The sequence below is a fragment of the Syngnathus scovelli genome, chromosome 2 (genome assembly GCF_024217435.2).
Source record: "Syngnathus scovelli strain Florida chromosome 2, RoL_Ssco_1.2, whole genome shotgun sequence".
In the NCBI taxonomy this organism is placed as follows: domain Eukaryota; kingdom Metazoa; phylum Chordata; class Actinopteri; order Syngnathiformes; family Syngnathidae; genus Syngnathus; species Syngnathus scovelli.
In genome coordinates this window covers 16033841-16057823 of record NC_090848.1, presented here as the reverse complement: position 1 = coordinate 16057823, position 23983 = coordinate 16033841, and the positions used below count along the sequence as shown (strand labels likewise).

Here is a 23983-nt window from a genome sequence, read left to right as displayed (position 1 = left end):
TGGAATATTTTTTCTTGTAAATGTTTACTTTAATTATGACAAAAACACTGTCCTCGTAGAATAAGTTCTATTTCCATTTGCCATCTTTCATGTGCAGGAGGCAGAAGTCCATCCAGGTAGATGCCACTGTGTTCACATGTATCAGCATGCTTTCCAGGGCTATGGGTCCCAGCATCCAACCCGACATCAAGGAACTGTTGGAGCCCATGCTAGCTGTGGGCCTCAGGTATCATACATATTGCAATCTGCTATCTTTTCCATAGCAAGCTGCATGGATTCTGGGTGCTTGCATGGTGTGAAATGTAAAATAATGTTCAATAACGTGCTTTCGAGTTCTTGAGAAAAATGTCACATGATTCTGATTCTGATGACCCAAATCAGAAAACGAGGGAGCCATGATTGAATGTTACCTGAGCCTTGAACAGCTGTGATGTCAACAGCAAGTGGCAAAATTGCTGCCCTGTTTGATTGAGGAAAATGGGTGGATCTTGATGCTCAATGCAATATTAATAAGAATATTAACCTAGGGGCAGCATAAAACATATTGAGTTAACTTCTCCTTTATGTGTGAATGATGTAGTGGCAGTGCTACATTTGACAAACTTTTGTGTGGGTGAATGTCAAAACAAAAACAATGATGAATTTGACTTCATGGGGAAAACCCTAATGCAACACTCGATTGATTTTCCCTTTTATTGTCCTGTTTCCAGAGTAAAGCGCATGTTGTGTTGTGTGCCAGGAAAATCACACATAAATCAAATCATTGCAGAGAAAAGAATGTTAAGGGAAAAAATCAAGTTAACATGTCACAGCTGTAGTTTTAGCCCATAACTTCAACGTGTCCTCTCTCTCTCTGCAGTCCGGCACTGACAGCGGTGCTGTACGATCTGAGCCGCCAGATCCCGCAGCTGAAAAAGGACATACAGGATGGCCTTCTGAAGATGCTCTCGCTGGTTTTGATGCACAAGCCGTTACGTCACCCGGGCATGCCCAAAGGCTTGGCCTACCAGCTCGCGTCTCCAAGCCTTACCAACATCCCGGAGGCCAGTGATGTCGGCAGCATCACACTGGCCCTGCGCACTCTGGGAAGCTTTGAGTTTGAAGGTAAGAGCCTTGACATTAAAGCGTCCGGCCACCTTTCGAGAACTGCAGACAGAAACCGGTTTGCATGAAGCGTTTTACGTGGTCCATGAAGGAGAGAAAATGGCCACAGGTTCGAAGTCAAGACGGGTTTAGACATTTTACACTCAGTAATATTTAATTGCTCGAAATAGTCCTCAAAGTTTAACACATTTTGAAAGTTCAGGTAATTTCATTCTTGGGGCTCTGATTCAATTGCAACCGGACTGTTCTGCTTGTCTCCAAAGTGGAGGGAAAATATATTACAGTTTTTTTTTTTAAGCTTACCACCCAGATAAAGAAATCTTGTACTATGATCTTTCATCAGGACACTCCCTCACTCAGTTTGTGCGCCACTGCGCCGACCACTTCTTAAACAGTGAGCACAAGGAGATCCGAATGGAGGCAGCTCGCACCTGCTCCCGTCTCCTCACCCCCTCCATACACCCCATCAGCGGCCATGTTGTGAGCCAGACGGCAGTACAGGTTGTTGCAGATGTACTGAGTAAACTCCTCGTGGTTGGCATCACAGACCCAGGTAACTTGTGACAGACTTGGACTCAGGATGACCACAATCATAACATCTCATTCTTACATTTCTCCCCATCCTTTTTCAGATCCAGACATACGCTATTGTGTGCTGGCGTCTTTGGATGAGCGCTTTGATGCCCACCTTGCCCAGGCAGAGAACCTACAGGCTCTCTTTGTGGCCCTGAATGACGAGGTGTTTGAGATCAGAGAACTGGCCATCTGCACAATCGGACGTCTCAGCAGCATGAACCCGGCTTTTGTCATGCCTTTCTTACGCAAAATGCTCATTCAGGTAGTAGACTTTGTGAATGCTGAGAAATTGGCACCTAATTAAAGAAAAGTGATTCTTCTAATAACCTTTCTTTCACGTTATATCAATCCTGTACATATCAATGACATAATGCTGATTATTAATTGTACTGTGCCTATAAAGCACCTTTAGGGGGCAGTAAATGCCAAGCAATCGGATATTGCAGAGAGGAAATTTGGGTAGTGTCTTTAGTGCAAGAAAGTTTAAACTCACAGTAGAAGAGTGCACATATAGGAAATAACACATATGTTTATAAAAATAAAAATAAAACAACTACAATTTTGTCACAAATCTACAAACATATTGTACGACGCGGAAGTGGTATATGCACCAATATACACAGGAGACGGATGAAACGGGAACTACAAGCCTCTTTCTAGGAAAACCTTTCACATTTTGTCTATACAGAATCTTGCACAAGCCCGGGTAGCTTTACACTGATGCAATACCAAATATGCATTATTTGTTGTTGGTTTTGTCTCAGATATTAACAGAGCTGGAGCACAGTGGTGTTGGCAGAAACAAAGAGCAGAGTGCCCGTATGCTGGGTCACCTGGTATCGAATGCCCCCCGCCTCATACGGCCCTACATGGAGCCTATCCTCAAGGTACACCTGTGCTAAGTTGCCATTGTGAACGTGTATGTGACTAGAAACTTAACTAGACTTCTGAAACAGAAAATGGTTACTCTGTTTCACTAAAAATACCCTCTGTTGTCTTCAGGCTCTAATCCTCAAACTGAAAGACCCAGACCCCAATCCCGGAGTGGTTATCAGTGTCCTAGCCACCATTGGCGAGTTGGCTCAGGTAATGGTTGAGGCAGCAGAAGGCGCTAACTGGAACCAAACCAAACAGAGATAAAAAGTTTTGACCATTACGTCACATTTCAACTTTTCTGTTGTACGAAATAAGAGCACAACTTGAAAAAGAATGAATGAAAGATACGAATATATGTACCGTAATTTCCGGACTATAAGTCGCGCTTTTTTTCATAGTTTGGGTGGGGGGGCGACTTATACTCAGGAGCGACTTATATATGTTTTTTTCACAAATTTTTACTTGATCATTAAGACATCACTTACTTACAAGTATAGTTGACCACTTCCCATGTTATTTTTAGTATAGTTGATCACTTCACATGCTTTTATATCTTTATCTTGAACATATTCAAAACATAATAAATAGAGAAAACATCAAATAAAGCAATTAACACTTTAAAGCACCATATCCAAGTCCACTGTCTGCTGCATGTACACTTGCTCTATTTTTGCTCCTCTTATATTTATTATTATTATTTATTATTATTTGGCCCGTTCTCAGCTCTTTGTTTGTGTTTGTCACGTTAGCGTACCTATTGTTTAGCCTGTTGTTGCTATTTAATGAATTGGAGTGACACCGATGGTTTTATAAACATGTTATTCATGTAATAGTTGTGCTTAATCACTCTATATGTTACGTCAGGCCCGTTCTCAGCTCTTTGTTTGTATTTGTCACATTAGCATACCTATCGTTTAGCCTGTTGTTGCTATTGTTTAGCCTGTTGTTGCTATTTCCTGACTGTTTTTGGTGTGGGATTTTGTCGAATAAATTGCCCCCCAAAATGCGACTTATACTCCGGAGCGACTTATATATGGCTTTTTCACTTTTTGGGGCATTTTATGGCTGGTGCGACTTATACTCCGGAGCGACTTATAGTCCGGAAAATACGGTATGTACTATAAGTTTGAAAATCAAAAGCTTATTTTGAATGTAATGTATTCAATGCAAACCCTCAAAACATACCATAAGAGTGATTTATCACAAGTGTCAAATGAGGAAAATGTATGCAGCCTAATTAGCAAAAGCAATTCCTCAAAATGAATTTGACACAACAGTTTTGGGAAATAAATGTGATGTATTCTCTGTGTTCTCTTGTATAGGTGAGCGGTCTGGAGATGAGGAAGTGGATGGATGAGCTTTTTCCTATTATCATGGACATGCTGCAGGACTCCTCCTCATTAGCCAAGAGACAGGTAGGTGAACTTAGTCAAAGTATTGTAATTATATTTATGTTTTAGGAACCACGGATGGGCATAATAGATGATTTTTAAAAACAATTGCACACCGAAGATAGAATAGTGTTTGAATTAGTATTTTCAGGACAAGAACTAAAAAAACTGAATAGTGAATTCACTAGAAATAAAGCTCAATGTGTTCCACAAGCTTGTTCGAATTTATATTAGTTTGTGCTTGAAAAATTAAGTTTCTCCATAGAGAATAAAATGGAATTTCTCAGTGTCTGTACAGGTAACATTCTAAGTAACATTATATCATAGGTCATTAAAGTGCAAAATGTTGTACAAGTATGCAGAGTAACCGACAAATTAGCATTTCATGAAAGGAACACGCCAAATTACTGTTTTGGTTCATATATCAAGTCTGCTTGTGGCTGTCCACCAGGTGGCGTTGTGGACTTTGGGCCAACAGGTGGCCAGCACAGGCTATGTGGTGGAGCCCTACCGAAAATACCCTTCCCTTCTTGAGGTGCTGCTCAACTTCCTGAAGACAGAGCAGAATCAAGGCATCAGGAGAGAGGTATGCACGAGTGCCTCTGTCCTCGTGTTATGCTCGCTTTCCTTAGTAGCGACACAATCACTCAGGAGTTCAGCGACACTTAATGAGGCCCAGCAGTTCACATATGCTAAACAATGTCTGCTTGTCTGTTTTGATTTCAACCAATGAGTCATCATCACATGAATACAAGCACTCCAAGATGCTTTCCTACTTTTCCGTAGAGACATGAAATTTTGTGCGGTGATGTAATTGGTAATTGTTTGTTTCCCTACCTGTTACATAACGAGAGAATTAGGGAAGGCAGTGTACAAGAAAGAGTACATGTGATTTGGAGAGGAAAAAATGACAAGTAAATTTATCTTTAGAAATAATAGTATCATAGAAAACAAGAAAAAAATAATTGAGCTACAGCTGCAGCATATGCCACTGTTTGTTAATTTACTGAGGAACATTTTTACTGTAGCCTATTTCATTAGAGCAGAAATCGTGTTCCCCCCCCCCCCCCCCCCCCTTTTTTTTTTTTTTTTTTTTGCCAGTGTTTATGCCGTGCTTTGTTACATTACGGACTTGTTTGGTTCACATTTGTTTTTTGAGTGATTTGAAAAAATCCAAACTGGGCTGCAGTAGTTAAAAAGAGGCAATGTTTCATTCAGATCCTACTTTTCCACTTACAAGGGAATAAATGAGGAAAACATTTGAGGTAACGGTATACCTTAATAGCCTTGGCGTGGGTCTATGCTCTGTCATTGCTCTTGGGGCTTGTGTGTTTTCAGAAAATATTCATACAAATTTGCAGATTACCACTACTTAGATGACTTACTGTCATGGTTTGTATCCCCTCCCCCTTCAGGCCATCCGCGTTCTTGGCCTGCTTGGAGCTCTGGACCCGTACAAGCACAAGGTGAACATTGGCATGATCGACCAATCACGAGACGCCTCTGCAGTCAGCCTTTCTGAGTCCAAGTCCAGTCAGGATTCAGGTATGCCTACAAACACGGAAACTAATCTTTGCGTAGGCAGCACTTTTTATTGTACTCTGAATATTGATTAGTTAAACACTGCAATTTTTTTGTTCTTTTAAAAAAAACAAAAATAGTGATATTAAATTCTCAGCAGCTGGAAAATTTGCTCTGTACATCCACACCCACATCACGGAGTAAAAAAACTCTCTGATCATTATTCACTCATGGGGACAAAGAGCCATCATTTTTTTAATAGGTGTAGTAGCTGCCTTATTACATTAACCATTATGGAAATTTGCAGTGTCTGCCACATTTTAACACGCGTGCTGATCAAAAGACATTTATAGCCCAGCCAAAATAGATTCTATTTACATTTACATTTGAAAATATATACTGCATATTTCAATGAGGCATGGAGGATCCAGTGCATTTGCTACTGCAAACTCCTGTGAATGGTTTTGGAACACGAAGGGTTCTAAAAACAGAACATGTGATGGCGCAGGTAATGTTTCAGAGATGTGTGTAAAAGCAGTTTAACCAAGCCATTTAGCATGTCAAATAAAACATTTTATATGGTTTGGGATTGACTTCATCAGCTCTTTTTGCATTTTGGGTTTTTATCGGGGTATCTAATTGTGCAAGAGTGAAAATTATAATTCACCCCTAAGCCTCTATCACTGTTCAGACTCATGTATTTTGACTTAAATAAGGGCTTGAATTAAGTAAACAAACACATATTAGAAAGTAGATAAAGCGATAATTGTACAAGATAGATGAGATAGATTTTGACACGGAATCTACATGCAACCATGTGTATCGAGTACCTCTGCCTACATCCCAGCTTGTGTCTTGACTTCCAGTATGGTAATAGTCTTACCAGATAGTTCTTAAAGCTAATGGAGTCCAGCCAGACCTGAAGGATCAGGTTTTATGCCTTGGGAGATTTATTACGGTCATTTAGTGGAGTGTGGGTTTTTAGGGCACCGATTTTGCCTGTCTCATTCGTCATTGGTTCTGCCCATCTTTTCTCTAACTGTCTTTTACTATTGCTCAAAATAACTTCAATATTTGTTATCATCAGTTCAGTTACTGCATTTAACCACATTGATTACCTATTTTAAATAAACAGCCCATTTGCTATCTTCTGCCACAAGTTGTAGATTAGAACATGAAAAGGTACAAAGAGCAAAACTTCTCTCTTCAGTCTGCTGGCCAATTGATGGTCTGTTTAGTATGTCTACAGCCCTGAGTCTTCAGGGAGATGAACGCTCTTGCAGAAGCTCAGTGAGACCCTGAATATTAGACATCTGTCTCGTATCAGACAGACGTCTGTCTAGTTCTCCACATTTGAGTGGCCACACTAAGACTATAAGCATCACCTTTGAGAAAAAAACATTCACAAAACGACTCAGAAGGACACAGGGACCTAGAGTCAACCAACAGCTGTCATTTGAAGTTTGAGATTATGGTATGTCAAGGTAATGGCTTATTACAAAGACAACAATTGCCGTAAATTCTTGAATTACCAGCACTCAAATATTACACACAAAAAAACGTAGATGCTGACATTAGTCCTCATCAAATGCACTGAATAGAAGACTGCACTACTATGCAGTTTACAAAGGGACAACTAAATAAAGCTGTGTATCCCGCCATTCGTGAATCTTCATTTTCACTATTCTCACACATATTGGAACTTTGTGATCCATTATGAGAAGCGATTTGTAGTGTAGTAGTTCAAATAGCAGAACCATGGAGCTGGTGTGGGAATCCAAATCGTGCGGATTGACTGAGAACGACAACACAACTGTTTCCGATGTTTCCATCATGTCCTGTCATTTTCTCTTCCCCCCCAGCTGACTACAGCACCAGCGAGATGCTGGTCAACATGGGAAACCTTCCTCTGGATGAGTTTTACCCCGCCGTGGCCATCGTTACTCTGATGCGCATCCTGAGAGATCCGTCACTGTCGAACCACCACACCATGGTTGTCCAGGCTGTTACCTTCATTTTCAAGTCTCTGGGCCTCAAGTGCGTCCAGTTCCTACCGCAGGTCATGCCCACTTTTCTCAACGTGATTCGCGTCTGTGACGCCAGTATCCGAGAGGTAGGTCGCACTCCAGGTGGGCTCGGATGGTATCGAGTTCCTTGGAGTTAACACCAGTATTCAGCTAGCCGGGACCGGTCTTACTCTCTTTCCTCCTTGTGTTTCGCCAGTTCCTCTTTCAGCAGATGGGAATGGTCGTGTGCTTTGTAAAGATCCACATCCGCCCCTACATGGATGACATATTCACCCTCATCAGAGTGAGTAATCATGTTTACTTTCCATCCTTGTAATCACGGTCCCCACTTTTCCTCATCACCAAGGATGTTCCAATGATTTAATATGTCACGGATGAGATGAGCAATGGGGAAGAAGGAAGACCTCGAGAGAAGCTTAGAGCAAAGGACTAGCACCGGTTGCAGATGTTTTCACAAATTATCTCATTTGGAACATGTTTATTGATTAGTCATCTGGTCTGACTGTAAATTCTTTTCAGAGTAGCCTGCAGCGAAATACCTTTTGGGATACATTCCATTATTTTGCAATTTCAGTCTTAATGATAACAGGGCCCACTTGGCAATAAAGAGCTTTCCAGTTGTTGCTATCTATAGCACTGGTCAAAAGCCAGCTTGAATTAGAGATGCCTTTGTGTGTCCCTAAAAGTATTATTGACTCTGATTTCTAGAAATGTCTTGTGTTGTAACACATCAGGTTTTTCAGATATTGTTTTTCAATTTGACCTATAAAAGCTTGTGCAATATGGATATTATTACGTTTAAAAAGAACATTCCACCTGATGCGCAACTTAACTTCTAATTTGTAAATATTATAATACAACAATATTACGTATTACTAAATATATTACTGTATTACATATTGTGTTTTTTTTATGAAACGCTAATGTGCTGGAGACAAAACAAGGGCAGATTCAGAATCAGCACAAAAAAATCAAATAGAAAGGTTTCATCATACATTTATTTTCTCAAGGTTTTGTGAGTTGGATGCTCTGTCATGAGAGGTTTTTCAGAGGTAATGCTTGTGTTCCCTGACATCCGGTTTTCAAACAGTGATCACGTCAGTCTCTTTACACAAGCAGCTTCAAGGTGGAGGTTGTGCTCTCGAGTTGACTCTTTTGTAACCCGATCAGCCTCTATGAATGACGTCCGTCCCCCACGTCACAGAAGAGAGCACGTCATAGGCAGTTTATTACACAACATGGCACTCAAGGGAGGACCTGAAGAATCATATCAAATGTTCAATTAAATGTAGTCATTCAAATCTTTCCATTCAATTCCTTCACACACTTCATTCCACATAACATTGGTAGCTGCAGTTAACAGCTCTGCGGTATGATTTCCACTCAAATCGTCCAGTTCTTTTTCACTCTTAAAACTGACTCATGATACTCACCTTTATCACATGATGCCGAACGACTGCTAAAGCCAAAGAGTCTTCTGCACTGGAACACAATTAAATAGCAAGGCACAAGATATCATAAGACTTTATTTGTACGTGTACTTCCTTTCAACTTTAAAATCACTTTTTCAATGGTGATAAATCCTCGAGAGAAATGATTGAAAGAACCACGCGGCTGTGTCTCAAGTCCCACCGTGTTAATAAAAGGCAAGTGAAACAAAGAATCTATTCATTTTTTTTCCGGCCTAACTGCTGCATCCAGATGAGGGGGCTGGAATAGTCATTCCCATTTGTTCGGTAGTCAGCAGCCACAGGCTGGAAAGGCAGGAAGTCAGCGTTTGCCCCGTGGCCACTTGAGCAAAAACACCCCCATCAGTCGTTGGTACTTCAGGTGCTCTGTCTTAACTCCACGGGCCAGTATCTCTCAGGAACACAGTGGTCATGCCCAGCAATTCTTCCTAAAATAGTGTCAAAATCCTTACCGCAATGCGACGTCATCTTACTTACCAGTAAATATCCTCACCTCTCTCCCACTCCCTACTAATATTGTGACACTCCCTTTTCCTGGATCCAACGCATGAAAACGACTCCAACTCGGAAGAAAAAGCTTTTGTCCCATTTTCTCCAACCCCACATAAATCCTCATCACTAGACCAGAGTCGGTTAAAGGCTTTTGAATCCACACTCTGAATATGCGATACCGCACATAAAAAAAATTACACATGTCCCATAATTGGAATAACATTTAATAAGGTCACTCATATTTTATAACAACCTTCAACTTTGTGTGCTGTTTTTTTACTTGAATGTCATTTGGTTTGTGTCATATATTTGATCGGACTTTCTGATCGTTTTAAGCCACAAAGGGATATTTTGCTGGCCAGTTATTTTTAAGAGGCCCGTATCTTTTGTCAGTGTACACTTTTTCAGTTAGTTTATGACTGAAACAACCCACATGCACACGTGCCTTGAATTCACATGTCAACATTGAACAGCAACAACACAGAAGTAAACAATAAGAGGTAAATCAATAGAAAAATTATATTATTTTCAAAACAAATCAATTCTGTTTTTGAAAGAGGTTTATTACTGTTTTTAAGATGATCTGATTTTTTTATTTAGTAATTGTGCCACATGGGTGCAAAGAAAAAGATCCATCTCTAGAGTCTAATAGTTTGTGATAGTCTTGTGACTCATGTATAGGCTCATAGAATTACTCTTCCTGCTCATATCTTAGCAAACAAAATAACAAATGCATACTCTATGGTTATTTTACTATTGTTACAGGGTAAACTAAAGGATACTTTTGTTTTTCAGGAGTACTGGACACCTAACAATCCCATGCAGAACACCATCATCCTTCTGATCGAACAGATTGTGGTGGCCCTGGGGGGAGAGTTTAAACTTTACCTGCCACAGCTCATCCCGCATATGTTGCGTGTCTTCATGCATGACAACAGCACTGGACGCGGTGTTACTATTAAGGTAAGTGCAGGGTTGTGCTCCCACAAAAACAACAATCTTTGTTCGAAACGCACCACTTGAAACACTGACGGCTGGTGAAGACATGCGCCTCAGATTTTATGTGTTTGTATAGTTTTAAAAATTTCGCCCCAGACTGAAAATATATTGCATCAGGTTGGAAGAAATGTCAGAATCAGAATCATCTGAATGTATCATACCACTTTATTATGACCTACTGATGTATGTGGATTACTGTGATTATAATTGAAATACAAATAATTAGTTCCAGGGTCAAGCTGCCACCGTCAGAAAACCTGTTTTGAATTTGATTTTCTCATTCAATTCCATACAAGAGGAAAAATAAGTAAGCTACGGATGTTACAGTATATAAAAACAATAAAGCCGTTTGCCTTAACTTGGATATGAAGCGAAAACACAGCTGTCTGGTTTACGTCACGCAACCTCTGGTATACATTCTTCTGGTCACACATTCTTTTGTGAATGCATCTTGTTGAGGCCGGTTGTCTTATTGAGTAAGTGAATCTATCCTTTTGTTACCTGTCTTGTATCGTCATGCAATGTTTGTGCAACTTTGTACCTGTGGGCTGTTGCCATTTGGAGGTTGCGATATAGTTGATTGGATTCCAGTTCTGTCTTCTGTTGTCTCCATTCAAGTCATTCAGGGCTAAACTGTTGGTAATGCAGTAGCCAAAAGACAAAAACTGCAGACCTGCAACATCCATTCACTCTTGCGTTAGGTGCTTCTATCTGTTTTTTTTTCCTAGAAAATGGTTCATGTTTCAGGGTAAAGGTCAGGCCATAACGACATTATAGTATGCTAAATGGTCATATGCAGTGCATTTGCCCTCGCTACCGGTTAGTCTCTGAGGCTGTAGTATTAGATAACTGTAGCCTGTAGACTGGGTCATCTATGAGTCAGATCTGGGTCTGGATTTGACTCTAGAGGATTGGGGGGTTGTATAAAATTTATCGAAATGGGACTCCGGTTACCCACTAATCCAAAGGAAAAGAAAAACATACTTCCATCATTCCAAGGAAGCGTTCATTCTATAGTACGGCCGTCTTTCAGCATGCACATGCACCCTTGCCCGCCTCCACCTCTGCTTCCTGCTGTCGCGCCATGTGCACATTGAAACGGGGCGCCGTCTTCTCAATATGTTTTAGCAGCTGGAGGTATTCTTATGCGCAACATTTCATAACACACTGGGATTGTTGCTAAAGAATCTTTTTAGAATCGAGTATGCTATCAATTATTCCAACGGTTGCCAGATAATTGTTACAGTGAGTAAATAAATGGTGATGCCATAAGAGACCGATTAAGATGTTTGTGCTTTCATCTGCAGCTGCTGAACGCCATCCAGCTTTTCGGGGCCAATCTTGATGACTACCTCCACCTGCTGCTGCCTCCGATTGTCAAGCTATTTGATGCACTCGATGTGCCCCTGCAGGCCCGCAGGTTTGTACCACACGTCTGTCAATGGAGTGTTGTGTTTTCCTGAAAATGCTCTTTAGTTGAACCTCACTCAGTCATAAATCTCTATTTGCATTAGAACATGTTCTTTACAATATGTTGTATTTTAATATTTTTATTATTGGTATTTTCTTTACAGCGTTAATTATGTTTGACCCCCCCGCCTTCCTTCTCTGTGTCACAGGGTTGCCTTGGAGACTCTGGACAGGCTAACAGAATCCCTGGACTTCACAGACTACGCGTCTCGCATTATCCACCCCATCGTCCGGACGCTTGACAGCACGGCCGAGTTGCGCCCCACGTCCATGGACACGCTGTCCTCGCTCGTGTTCCAGTTGGGAAAAAAGGTAGCTCTTTGCTCTCAGTGGGGCTTTCAGATGGAGTGATTATTCAGTAGAACGCTTCCCGCCTTCCCACTGCTGTATGAACGGTATTTCAGTTATCCCTGCACCACCCCCTGCCCTTTATTACTTCCCGTTAGACAGCTTATGTCATGGTCTGTTTGTCAGTGGGGGGGTTCCGTTTATGAGCACGGATAAGGTCACATTTACTCGGCCTCCTCCCAGGCTTTACCCTTCCTCATTCATCAACACTATCGTTAGCATTCCTCATGTAGCCACGTCTGGCAACATGCGAAAAGGAAGCTTTTGATGTAAGCCCCATAAGTAGTTTGATCCTCATTTATTTGGCATATGGGTAAAGGGATTTAAGGGTAAACAAAATTAAGTGGGTAATTAAGCCCTTATATAGCCTTCTATTTACTTTCCTTCACCTTGCTTCCATCTGCAGTACCAGATCTTCATCCCCATGGTAAATAAAGTGATGCTGAAGCACCGGATCAACCACCAACGCTATGACGTACTCATATGTCGCATTGTCAAGGTGAGCACCTCTCCCTGTTGTATGAAGTAAAACTACAGAAAAGTAATGAAAAATGCATCTTTGCACTAATTTGCCCTAATTAAGCATTTAACAGTCATATGGTAAGGCTAAATTTTCGAGAAAGAAAATCATAAAAATCAAACAAAACCCTATACATTCATTTGTAACATCAACAAATAATTAATAGTAATTCACAAGAATAGATATGGGCTTGTTAATTCATAAAACATTTTTTCAGGTCAGCCCGGTTAGTCTGCGTGTGGCCTCTTTTTTTTTTTTTTTTTTTTTCCATGCGTGTGGTCCTTTCATGTCTGTTCATAACAGGGCTACACTCTAGCAGAGGAGGAAGACAATCCTCTAATCTTCCAGCACCGCCATCTACGCGGTAACCAAGGTGATACATTGGTCAGTGGACCGGTGGAAGCAGGACCAATGAAGAAACTTCACGTCAGCACAACAGCACTTCAGAAGGTCAGAAAGAACAAGAAATAAGAAAAACTGCAGTGTGTGCAAATTACAGAATCAAACCAACCACAGCCTTGTGTGCAAGACATTATAGTTAACTTGAGGTGGTGACTTAAAAACAACTAGTGACAAATGAAAGGGAAAACACTAAAGCTTTGTGGCTAGCTGTTTATTGAGTGCAGATTTTCTCTGGGTAACTGAAAGCCTTGATGATAAGTAAAAGAACAGCTACAACTCCAAGGCACAAGAAACAATGTAGCATCGCCAAAGATATTTCTGACAGCATAGCACAGTGGATAGTACCACACTCAAAGTGCAGAGCTTTTGACAGATTAAAAAATAATGTGAAGCTCCAGTTTGCTTCCATTTTTGTTTGTCACTCCGTTCATGTGTTAGCTGCAACTTTCTGGTTCGCAGGAGATGATGTAAGACATTAGGAATGGCCAGGAGGGGCCAAATGCCTTCCGTGATACCAAAAGCTGTGCAAGTGGTGCAAAGAATGAAAATAAGTTCCTCTCGCCGCACCTTTATTCCCTCTGCAAATTTTTTGTGGAAAACGTTATGTAGTATTTTCATAATTTCTTTGACAAACTGACCAACAAACCAGTGCTTCTCAATGACCACACCTAATTTCATGGAAATTGGTCAAGCAATTGCTGAGGATTTTAAAACATGACCGTTTACAACGAGCAAGTCAAAGTACTGGTGTATTTACATTGTCAATGATGAATTACATTGCATGGAATTAACATCAATTCTCTGTGTAACGGAAAAACCGAAAGCGTATTTGATTTTGTTTCAGTTCGCCGCAGCGCTATGACCACAAGCAATTTAGAATCAATCAAATCTATCATTCTTTGAACTTTTTCACGGTAGAAATGCATGTGTGCATGGCCATCATCCAACAGACTGCTCCCACGTAGTTCTCAAAGGCCTCAGAAAACGATCTGTTGCTCACAGGCCTGGGGCGCCGCAAGAAAGGTTTCCAAAGATGACTGGCTGGAGTGGTTGAGACGCTTGAGTGTTGTCCTCCTGAAGGAGTCTTCCTCTCCAGCGCTGCGATCGTGTTGGTCGTTGGCTCAAACCTACATCCCACTGGCCAGGTACACCACCGCATTAGTCATCCACAGACTAAAGTCTTAGAACACCTGTCCTGGCAAAAGATACAGACAGGAACTGGAGATGGAAGAAAATATGGTGTTGATCTCCTGTTTGCACAAAGATTTTAAGTTCATCATCTGCCATTGATCCATGAAAAAAAGCCTTCCACAAAGGAAGCATAGACTATCCAAAATGGCATCAAAAGTTAAGATTCGGCGTGAAGAATGGTGTCTAATTAACCCCTGATTAATCTGACAGTTCATGAAGGGCTGTGACTTTTGTCCATCTGGGTTATCTGATGCTATAAAACTTCCTGTTACATCTGTAAGAATTAAAATTTAACAAGCTGTTATTTGTCCCAGAATAATGGAAAACAGAATTGCTTACTTTGTAGCGCTTGCATTATGAATAGCTAGCCCTGAGCATAGCAAAAAAAAAAAAAAAGGCAAATGTTGTTGTGAATCTGTGTACTGGTTGCAAGCACTAGTAGCTTCCAGATGTGACCAAATGACTGTAAATTTGAAGCAGATTGTGCTTGGTTAATCAGTGCGTTAAGGTACTTGAAAGACCATGTCCTCCTATGACAACTCCAAGTGAATGTGTTTTGAACATTTTGTGCATCTCTGTCCATAGGGACCTTTTCAATGCGGCTTTCCTTTCCTGTTGGTCCGAGCTAAGTGAAGACCAGCAGGATGAGCTCATTCGCAGCATCGAGCTAGCGCTCACGTCGCAGGACATCGCGGAAGTCACGCAGACGCTACTCAACCTGGCAGAGTTCATGGAGCACAGTGACAAGGTCGACATTGAGCAGTAAACTCCCAAACCTTACCGGCGTAATTAAAAGGCGGGATAAGAGAGGTCATATTTTGGGTGAACTCTCAGATGTGTATTTAGACATGTGTCGTTTGAAAGGGTCCTCTGAAAATTTCCTAGTGTAAAATCCTCTTGCAGAATATTATTGTACACGTAAGGTCATTGTGGAATTACAATTGTCAGTAGTTTGTTTACATGTACATAAGCCTTCATCTGGCAAAACTGGTCAACAAGCTCCTCAGTACATAAGAGTGAGTTGATGTAGAGCAACTTCCTTGGCTGACTTTGCTTGTTTTGAAATAAATTCTTATCTTTTCCAGGGGCCTCTGCCATTGAGAGATGACAATGGCATCGTGCTGCTCGGCGAAAGAGCTGCCAAATGCCGCGCCTACGCCAAAGCTTTGCATTATAAAGAGCTGGAGTTTCAAAAAGGTCCTTCGCCCCTCATCCTGGAATCTCTTATCAGGTAGGAGGTTGAAATTCATTTCCTAATTGAAATTGCCTGTGAATGCTGAGAAGTTCGTGGCGTGACCAAAGTGTCTACGACGCAGTTGAATTAAGGAGTGCTTAGTATAAACATATCACAGCACAGACTTCTGCCAAAGCTAAAACTAAAGATTTATTACTGGAACTGCTAAGATCTAATATCTTCATTTCCTTAATTTCCTCTATGTGATTAACAAAGCACATCAATCTAATGGCAAAAGGGAGGTGACGAGTCATACAGATACCTTTTTTTTTTTTCTGGAGACAAGACAACAAAATATAACAAGATCTTGCATAAGCATAACAAATTATCACCATATCTGATGCAATTTCTCAGCAATATAAGCGTCACATTAATTGTTTTTTTCCATCGTTTTTTTAACTCACTTGTACTACAACTTGAATTCCTGAAGGATATTCCTGGTTCTATTTAATGCTTTGTGGAATGTCTTTCTGTTTTTAATTAAATATTAGTGATTGTGAATATTCTGATTGTATGTCAATTTAAAGTACCATTAGGTAACTTGCTTTATTAACATTGAGAACTTAGAGGCCAGTTTCATATCTCTTTTCTATTGATTGTTCCCTAGTAGTTAAGCACAGTTATTGTCAGAAAAATCAAGTTTGACAGGTGACTTAGACACAGGCCAACTGTTAATTTCTGATAAAAAAAAAAAAAGAGAAAATCAAAATACAATACACATGACCCCCCATGACCTTTCAATATAATTCGTCATGTTTTCCACCTCCTTTGTGTTTGCATTATTTCTTCGTTTTTGAAATGGTGTGCAGAAAAGCTGTTTTCCAGGCATCTAATTGGACATTTGCCCTTTTTTTCCATCTATGGGTGTCTGGCCCGGTTTCTCAGGGGCCTGTTTTCATTTTCTCGGGAGCCTTGATGATGATGAATGATGGGAGCAGGCACTCTAGTGTTTGCAATATCCCCATCTGGTTCTCACCTATCCAGAATTTCCCATTTATTCAAAAAAACACAGGCTGGTGTGTAAAAAGCACAATGAAAAATGGCTCTAATGAGTTGAGACTTTAATGAGACTTTATAAAAAAAAAAAAACACTCCCATGCGATATCTGATTGTCGTTCTGATCAAAGGCAACATGCTGCTGTGCGAATAAGTGATTAGTCACGGTTTGTGTTAATGACCTTCTGGTTACTGTAGAAGTTGTTGATTTTATTCTGTCACGTGGATCCTTTTGGTAAAATTTGAACATCTTTGTTGCTCCTTGGTGTCAATTTTGACAAAGTTTGATTCTTTGCCCTATAAAGGGTTACGTTTACATATTTCTAGGCCCTCTAGCCATGGCTCATTTCAGACTATCTTTGTATCCTTATCCTGAACTGCAGAGGTATGCTGTTCATTGCGCATGTTCCATCTCCACTATAATGATTAAAGTCAGCAATGTTATATAGGGCAATGGGCTGCATGATCTGAACCACATGTTCATAATAAATGTCTAGCTTATAATGCTTGTGGGCACAATGGAAATGGTTGGAAATGGAATTTAAAATGAGGTTTACGTTGATCTGATTTTCTTTTCTTTTTTTTTTTTTTTTTTTAATAGAAGGCTGCAATCCATGAAAATGTCATTTACAGTAGCCATCCAGTGTGCCCTTTTATTTTTCTAGTATTTTTTCAAAGCTAAAATACAGTAAAATTTCCTCAGCATAGCACAACTAAATTGAGTGCCCCACATGTTGCTAAATGAATTCAACATATTTGTTAGAAAACCTTGTACTTCAAAATATAGTAAACCCTCGCCACATCGCGGATCGATTATCGCGGCCCATCGCTAACATTTTCGACCCCGTCTGGTCTCCTGTACAGAGAGACGTTGAATCTTTCATTGTACATGTTTTTGAGATGGCTGGCTCTTCTTGAATGTATATTGGACGGAATAGCAGGCTGATGAAATGACAGACCCACCCCAGATGCAGTTCATATACAGTACAGTGCGAATGTAGTTTTGGTCCAACCTAGTCTAGCCAATTATATAATTGATGCGACTCGGAAAAGCTCACATTATTATCGTTTTCCACAATGTTTTTGCAGTTTGATGACTTTCGTAGAATTGGATTAGCGAGTCTTCCACCACATTCCAAAGGTCTTTTGGTGGACTTTATTCCACCTGTACTTTCTTCCAAAAGGGAGGGGATACCATTACAGCCTGATTTAGATGTAAACCAAACATAATGTGGCACCTTGTAAGCTGACAAGCCTACTACATATTTTCCAGAGGCAGGAGCTTCTTTTGAATGTTTTTGTTTTAGAATAATATCAGTGCTTTAACAAACTTATTGATGAAAACATAGCAAAATAAACCCATGAAGCATGTTTCTTGATGACAGAATAGTGTATTGTGGGTGGTCTTCATTCCTGTGGTAGCAACCTTAAGACCTTATGTCAGGTGGTCAGAGTCAGAGGTCAGTAACTCAAAGCAAATAGGTTTGGTATGAATGGTGAGAATACTATATTATGCTTTGAATGAGTCACGTTTCAAAGTTAATTGTTAGGCATTTCATTTCGTTTAAAAAATATTTTTATTTTCTGTCACATAAAAACGGCATACTTAAAGCTCTGTACACATTTCACAAATGACAAATTTCAGACATCAATAGTTGGTTTTAAAATAAAATGCAGCACAAATAAAATATATTTGGCCCTATTCTAACAATTGAAACAAAAGGGTTTTACCCATTCATGAAATAAATTGTATCCATCTTGACGTAGCTTTGCTACTGATAAAGTAGCAAAAAAATGTTTTCTTGATGTTTGCAAGTATAAATGAGTCATAATCCAGCCACCCATGTGGTACAGTGGGAAAAAAAGAGCATATATTTTAAAAATGCAATATTTTACTGATCAATATATTAAACACAACTACAATTTACAACCACACCCGAATACCAACAAAACATTCAACTGACTTGAATCTAATCAGGCCAAAAACAAATAAATTGACTTCCTTTGGCAACTGCGGGAAAGCCATCATTTGGCTGATGATGTATAAGTTGAGATCTCATGGGATCTTGATCAAGGATGTACATCTGTAGAAATTATGGCTGGAAATTTACTGGCCGGACCTTCATCTCCACCTTTTTGAGGGAGTAATTGGGACCATGCCATCCATACCAAGTGATCCCATCTGTGCTCTTCGTGTGCTCACCGTAGCGGTAAAACACTCCATTCAAGTTTGAGTCGGTGCAGCAGTTGTACCAGTAACCACCTACAAAGAGATGACATTGAGTTGAGACAATGAACATTTATGTTAAGTTGTTTTGTTAAGTCTCTATAAAACTGTCATTGTTCCGTTATTTGAATTACCTTTGCGTAATGAAGCGCAGTTATCGACACACTTGTCATTGTCTTTGTTGAGGGTGCTGAAGTTGGTATTGTTATGGTAGCGCAGGGAATCTCCAGCATTGCCTCTATAGTGGGCAAGGAAAAGCCTGTAGCTGTTGAGCTCATTGGCCACGGTGAAAAAGCCATACTCAGCATAACGAGTCTCTCCTTCCCAGTCCTGCGTTTGAAATGTTTAATTGAAGCATAATCATTTTTTTACACTCATACTAGTGGTTATAAAAATGTTTTATGCATGGATTTATGTTTTGGTTTTTTTCTTCTTAAAAGGATCTAGACCTGGCATTGCCAGCACCTACCTCCATCTCAATCCTTAGCACACTGGGCTGCCTTGTTAGACGGAATATGTGGTCATTGCCAAGCCAGAAGTCTCCGCGGATGGATCCAAATCCGCTTTTGTACTGCTTCCAGTCACGGTTAAATGACGTCAGCCCAACTTTACGCCTCTGGATAAGAGTCCAGCCGCCTCCGTTTGTCTCCATATCACAGAACACCTAAAAACGATTTTCAGTATGTCTTACCAGAGTGAAAATCCAAACACTCATCATGCTCTACCTGAAGGATAAAGTTAGAGAAGACCAAATACAGAAAACTTCAGTATTACTCACACTTAGCTCAGGGGTTCCCAGGAACTCGTCTTTTGGAAGTTTGTACTCTCCAGAGATCTTATAGTTCTTGGTGTAGAGTGATGAACAGTCATATATGGCATCTGGATAAAAGAACATTGTCAGTCAACCTTCCCAAACAATTAAAAGCTAAATATGCATCCGGTAGTTCATTCTCTTTCTCCCCTGCATCACTGTGTAGTAGTGTAAAAGAAGTAGGGATGCATTCCTCTGATATCTTCTAACAGGTCTTCTAATGACGTCTTAAATCTAGCCCAATCTAAGTCCCTTCCTGCTCTGTGCTCTTGTCAAATTTTGTCAAGTTGTCCTGTTCACTTTCGTAGTGACCCTTGTCAGACTACATGATCCAGTTACTGAAATAATAAATGATGTCATGCCTGGTTTACTTCGCTGTGGCAGGCAGCACTGATTAGTGTTGTTTTAACACTGAAACGGCTTTGACAGGTCAGATTGACAGTTGTCAGACTTGCAGTTCCAATTGAAGGATTTTGTCTAGATATAGAGAAAGCTAATTAATGATTTTCTCAGGTATGTTTGCAAAGATACCGCCTGATGGTGAATGATCATTGGAGGTGGGTTAAAATAGTAGCAATGCAAAGAGATTCTAACACAAACATTTTAAAATACTTCTTTTTGGACTCTACAATAGAAGCATGGATACTCACCTGATGTTGTCTGTGGAGCAGACTGCAGAGACTGAAGCTGCATGATTTCCACGCGGTTGTTAATTTCAGAGTACTTGCTCTCGGCCTCTGTGACCCTGGCTTCCTGCTGGCGGTTTTGCTTGTCCAGGTCTATGATTTGCCTCACGACGTTCATCAAGTCTGCCTCCTGCTTGCGACTCAGTTCCCCAAGGAGACTGGTCAGGTTGGCCACTTGAACCTTGAGAGAACGCACCTCATCGCAGCACTGAGCCTTGCTTGGCTTTGGTGGTTTCAATGCCTTCCTGGGATTCTGAGCCCAAGTTGCCGCCACCAGAAGAAGGGTGACTGCCACAATGCTGAGATTGACTTTTGACATATTGAAAGAAATTGTTCTATAGTTTGACTCTGGTTGTTCCGAATTGCTTTTGGAGCCCAGACGCAATCAGTCGAGTTGTGGTTGCTCAGTCGCTCTTCTTTGAATGGCAGCTCACTTGTGTTGCCTCAATGAAGACCTCCTCTCGAGGAGCATCTTAAATATTTGCATGTGGGTCCTCCCCCTTCTCCCATGCTCAACCCCCTGGATGTAAGGCTTCTCTCATCCCTGTCCCTCTACCGTCCTTTCAAATTTACTTTCACTCATTCGACAGAAGCTGTACTCACAATCTGCTTAGTGTTTTTTTTCTTCTTCTTCTGGAATGTAATGGGGTTTTTTTTTTGTTTTCCTCTTTCCGTTTTCCTTTTTTTTTTTTACTTTGTTCTAAATAATTACAGGGAAGGTTGGTGAAGTGCTAATAGTTGGTCATTTACTTACTCGTGAATCCTTTAAATTCACCAATGTGTGTCAAGCTCTGTATGGAAAAATGTGATGAATTTGCCTTCCCGTATGTCCTCATTTGCCTGTATGTTTACAAGCGCACAGTTTTCCCTTGGAAACAGCACACTTAAACACAGCTACCCTCTAACATGTCTCATGAGACGCTGCATGCTCACTAAATGACCTTACCTGCTGTCTCTTTACCAGATGTTGGTCCTTTGTTTAGTCACTGTGGATCACCTTTGAAGCTAATTGCATTTTCCCCAATCTGGTGGCTGACATAGTGCTGTAATTACAAAATGCTCACTGGAGGCTTTTCTGTCACTACATATACCGAAAGATGTTTTGGTATGAACCAGTGACCCCGCTGGAGCTAAGCTGTCAGCAGAACACTCATGGGTTCAATTTCATGGGGTGAAAAAAAAGCAGCAAATTCTTATTCAACATTTTGAATTACATAACGGTTATTAACTTAACCCTTTTCTACCCTATCCTCACAATCCTTTAAGGAATCCATTTTTTTAAAATTCTGATACAATATCATCCAATTATGAGTATGGCTTCCTCACTTGCAAACAATTATGTTTGTACCAGTGGCTTGTTGAGGCCTCTAGAGTTTTTATGGTCTCTGCTTCTTCCGACATAGAAAGACCAGATTCCTTGAAGGCTTCAGTTGCTCGTAGGCGTATGTTTATCGCTACGTGTCAAGGCTTAGTTGGCTGGCAGATAGGCTACCCCATCTCTTGTGCAAAATCACCTAGGATTGATTACAGGCTCTCTGTGACCCTGTATGGGTTAAGCTGTATCGATATTGGAGGGATATCAAAGCTAAACATAAGATTTGAGCAATATGGTTTTCATCAAATCTTAGGTTGGAAATTGAGGTGGGCTTCTTTTCTCAAAATTGCCAGTAGATATGAAAATTAGTCATTTTAAACGTCCATCCATCCATCCGTCCGTCCGTCCATCCATCCATCCATCCGGGGTCGGGTCGCGGGGGCAGCAGCTTTAGGAGGGATCCCAGACTTCCCTCTCCCCAGCCACTTAATCCAGCTCATCCCGGGGGGATCGCAAGGCGTTCCCAGGCCAGCTGAGAGACATAGTATCTCCAGCGCGTCCAGGGTCGTCCCCGGGGTCTCCTACCAGTGGGACATGCCTGGAACACCTCCCCAGGGAGGCGTCCAGGAGGCATCCTGATAAGATGCCCGAGCCACCTCATCTGGCTCCTCTCAACGTGGAGGAGTAGCGACTCTACTCCGAGTCTCTCCCGGATGACCGAGCTTCTCACCCTATCTCTAAGGGAGAGCCCGGACATCCTGCGGAGAAAACTCATTTCGGCCGCTTGTACCGAAAGATCTCGTTCTTTCGGTCACGACCCATAGCTCGTGACCATAGGTGAGGGTAGGAGCGTAAATCGACCGGTAAATTGAGAGCTTTGCCTTTTGGCTCAGCTCTCTCTTCACCACAACAGACAGGTACAGGGTCCGCATTACTGCCGATCCGCCTGTCAATCTCGCGCTCCATCCTCCCCTCACTCGTGAACAAGACTCCAAGACACTTGAACTCCTCCACTTGGGGCAGGATCTCATCCCCGATCCGGAGAAGGCATTCCACCCTTTTCCGATCGAGGACCATGGACTCGGATTTGGAGGTGCTGACCCTCATCCCGACCGCTTCACACTCGGCTGCGAACCGTTCCAGCGAGAGCTGGAGATCACGGCCTGAAGAAGCCATCAGCACCACGTCATCTGCAAAAAGCAGAGACGCGATGCTGAGGTCCCCAAACCGGACCCCCTCAACGCCTCGGCTGCGCCTCGAAATTCTGTCCATAAAAATTATGAACAGAATTGGTGACAAAGGGCAGCCTTGGCGGAGACCAACCCTCACTGGGAACGAATCCGACTTACTGCCGGAAATGCGGACCAGACTCTGGCATCGGTGATACAGGGACCGAACCGCCCTTATCAGTTGGCTCGGCACCCCGTACTCCCGAAGCACCCTCCACAGAACCTCCTGAGGGACACGGTCGAACGCCTTCTCCAAGTCCACAAAACACATGTGGACTGGTTGGGCAAACTCCCATGCACCCTCGAGGATCCTGCCGAGGGTGTAAAGCTGGTCCACTGTTCCACGGCCAGGACAAAAGCCACACCGCTCCTCCTGAATCCGAGGTTCGACCTTCCCGACGGACCCTCCTCTCCAGCACCCCTGAATAGACCTTACCGGGGAGGCTGAGGAGTGTGATTCCCCTGTAATTCGAACACACCCTCTGGTCCCCCTTCTTAAAGAGGGGAACCACCACCCCAGTCTGCCAATCCAGAGGCACTGACCCCGATGTCCACGCAATGTTGTAGAGGCGTGTCAGCCATGACAGCCCCACAACATCCAGAGCCTTTAAGAACTCCGGGCGGATCTCATCCACCCCGAGGCCTTGCCACCAAGGAGTTTTTTAACTACCTCAGTGACCGACCCCAGAGATTGGAGAATCCGCCTCAGAGTCTCCAGGCCCTGCTTCCTCCATGGAAGGCGTGTAGGTGGAATTGAGGAGGTCTTTGAAGTATTCTCCCCACCGACTCACGACGTCCCGAGTCGAGGTCAGCAGCATGCCATCCCCACTGTAAACAGTGTTGACGTTGCACTGCTTCCCGCTCCTGAGACGCCGGATGGTGGACCAGAATTTCCTCGAAGCCGTCCGGAAGTCATTCTCCATGGCCTCACCAAACTCCTCCCATGCCCGGGTTTTTGCCTCAGCAACCGCCGAAGCCGCGTTCCGCTTGGCCATCCGGTACCTGTCAGTTGCCTCCGGAGTCCCGCAGGCCAAAACGGCCCGATAGGACGCCTTCTTCAGCTTGACGGCATCCCTTACCGCCGGTGTCCACCAGCGGG

At 42.0% G+C, this 23983-nt stretch overlaps 2 protein-coding genes and 1 long non-coding RNA gene across 3 annotated transcripts in view; 1 reads left to right on the top strand and 2 right to left on the bottom strand.

The window, feature by feature from the left end:
• The window catches only part of mtor (mechanistic target of rapamycin kinase), a 58285-nt gene that overhangs the window by 2984 nt on the left and 31318 nt on the right, over positions 1–23983 (top strand). Inside the window, exons 10-28 of the mRNA XM_049754516.2 lie at positions 98–226; positions 860–1104; positions 1448–1657; positions 1737–1942; positions 2445–2567; positions 2683–2766; positions 3879–3971; positions 4399–4533; positions 5363–5492; positions 7331–7581; positions 7692–7778; positions 10252–10419; positions 11763–11875; positions 12075–12237; positions 12680–12772; positions 13097–13243; positions 14198–14340; positions 14972–15134; positions 15472–15617. Coding sequence (XP_049610473.1) covers positions 98–226; positions 860–1104; positions 1448–1657; positions 1737–1942; positions 2445–2567; positions 2683–2766; positions 3879–3971; positions 4399–4533; positions 5363–5492; positions 7331–7581; positions 7692–7778; positions 10252–10419; positions 11763–11875; positions 12075–12237; positions 12680–12772; positions 13097–13243; positions 14198–14340; positions 14972–15134; positions 15472–15617 — 2829 coding nt within the window. The remainder of the gene's footprint in view (positions 1–97; positions 227–859; positions 1105–1447; positions 1658–1736; positions 1943–2444; positions 2568–2682; positions 2767–3878; positions 3972–4398; positions 4534–5362; positions 5493–7330; positions 7582–7691; positions 7779–10251; positions 10420–11762; positions 11876–12074; positions 12238–12679; positions 12773–13096; positions 13244–14197; positions 14341–14971; positions 15135–15471; positions 15618–23983) is intronic.
• On the bottom strand, positions 8476–9591 carry LOC125988846 (uncharacterized). The gene is made up of 2 exons (XR_007488507.1): positions 8929–9591; positions 8476–8752 (listed from the first exon to the last, which is right to left on the bottom strand). It is a non-coding gene; the product is annotated as an uncharacterized lncRNA (long non-coding RNA).
• angptl7 (angiopoietin-like 7) lies at positions 18170–20806 on the bottom strand. Its single transcript, XM_049754529.2, has 5 exons — positions 20305–20806; positions 19622–19722; positions 19313–19507; positions 18978–19173; positions 18170–18879 (listed from the first exon to the last, which is right to left on the bottom strand). The coding sequence occupies exons 1-5, from the start codon at positions 20657–20659 to the stop codon at positions 18710–18712; spliced, it is 1017 nt and encodes a 338-aa protein (XP_049610486.1). The 5' UTR covers positions 20660–20806; the 3' UTR covers positions 18170–18709.

Excerpts from the sequence above, each read along its gene's own strand:
- angptl7 (XM_049754529.2), bottom strand. The coding sequence starts at position 20,659 with ATGTCAAAAGTCAATCTCAGCATTGTGGCAGTCACCCTTCTTCTGGTG. Across the intron at positions 19,723-20,304 it reads TGCTCCACAGACAACATCAG|ATGCCATATATGACTGTTCA; the intron begins GTGAGTATCCAT and ends TCTTTTATCCAG. Across the intron at positions 19,508-19,621 it reads TGGGAACCCCTGAGCTAAGT|GTGTTCTGTGATATGGAGAC; the intron begins GTGAGTAATACT and ends AATCGTTTTTAG.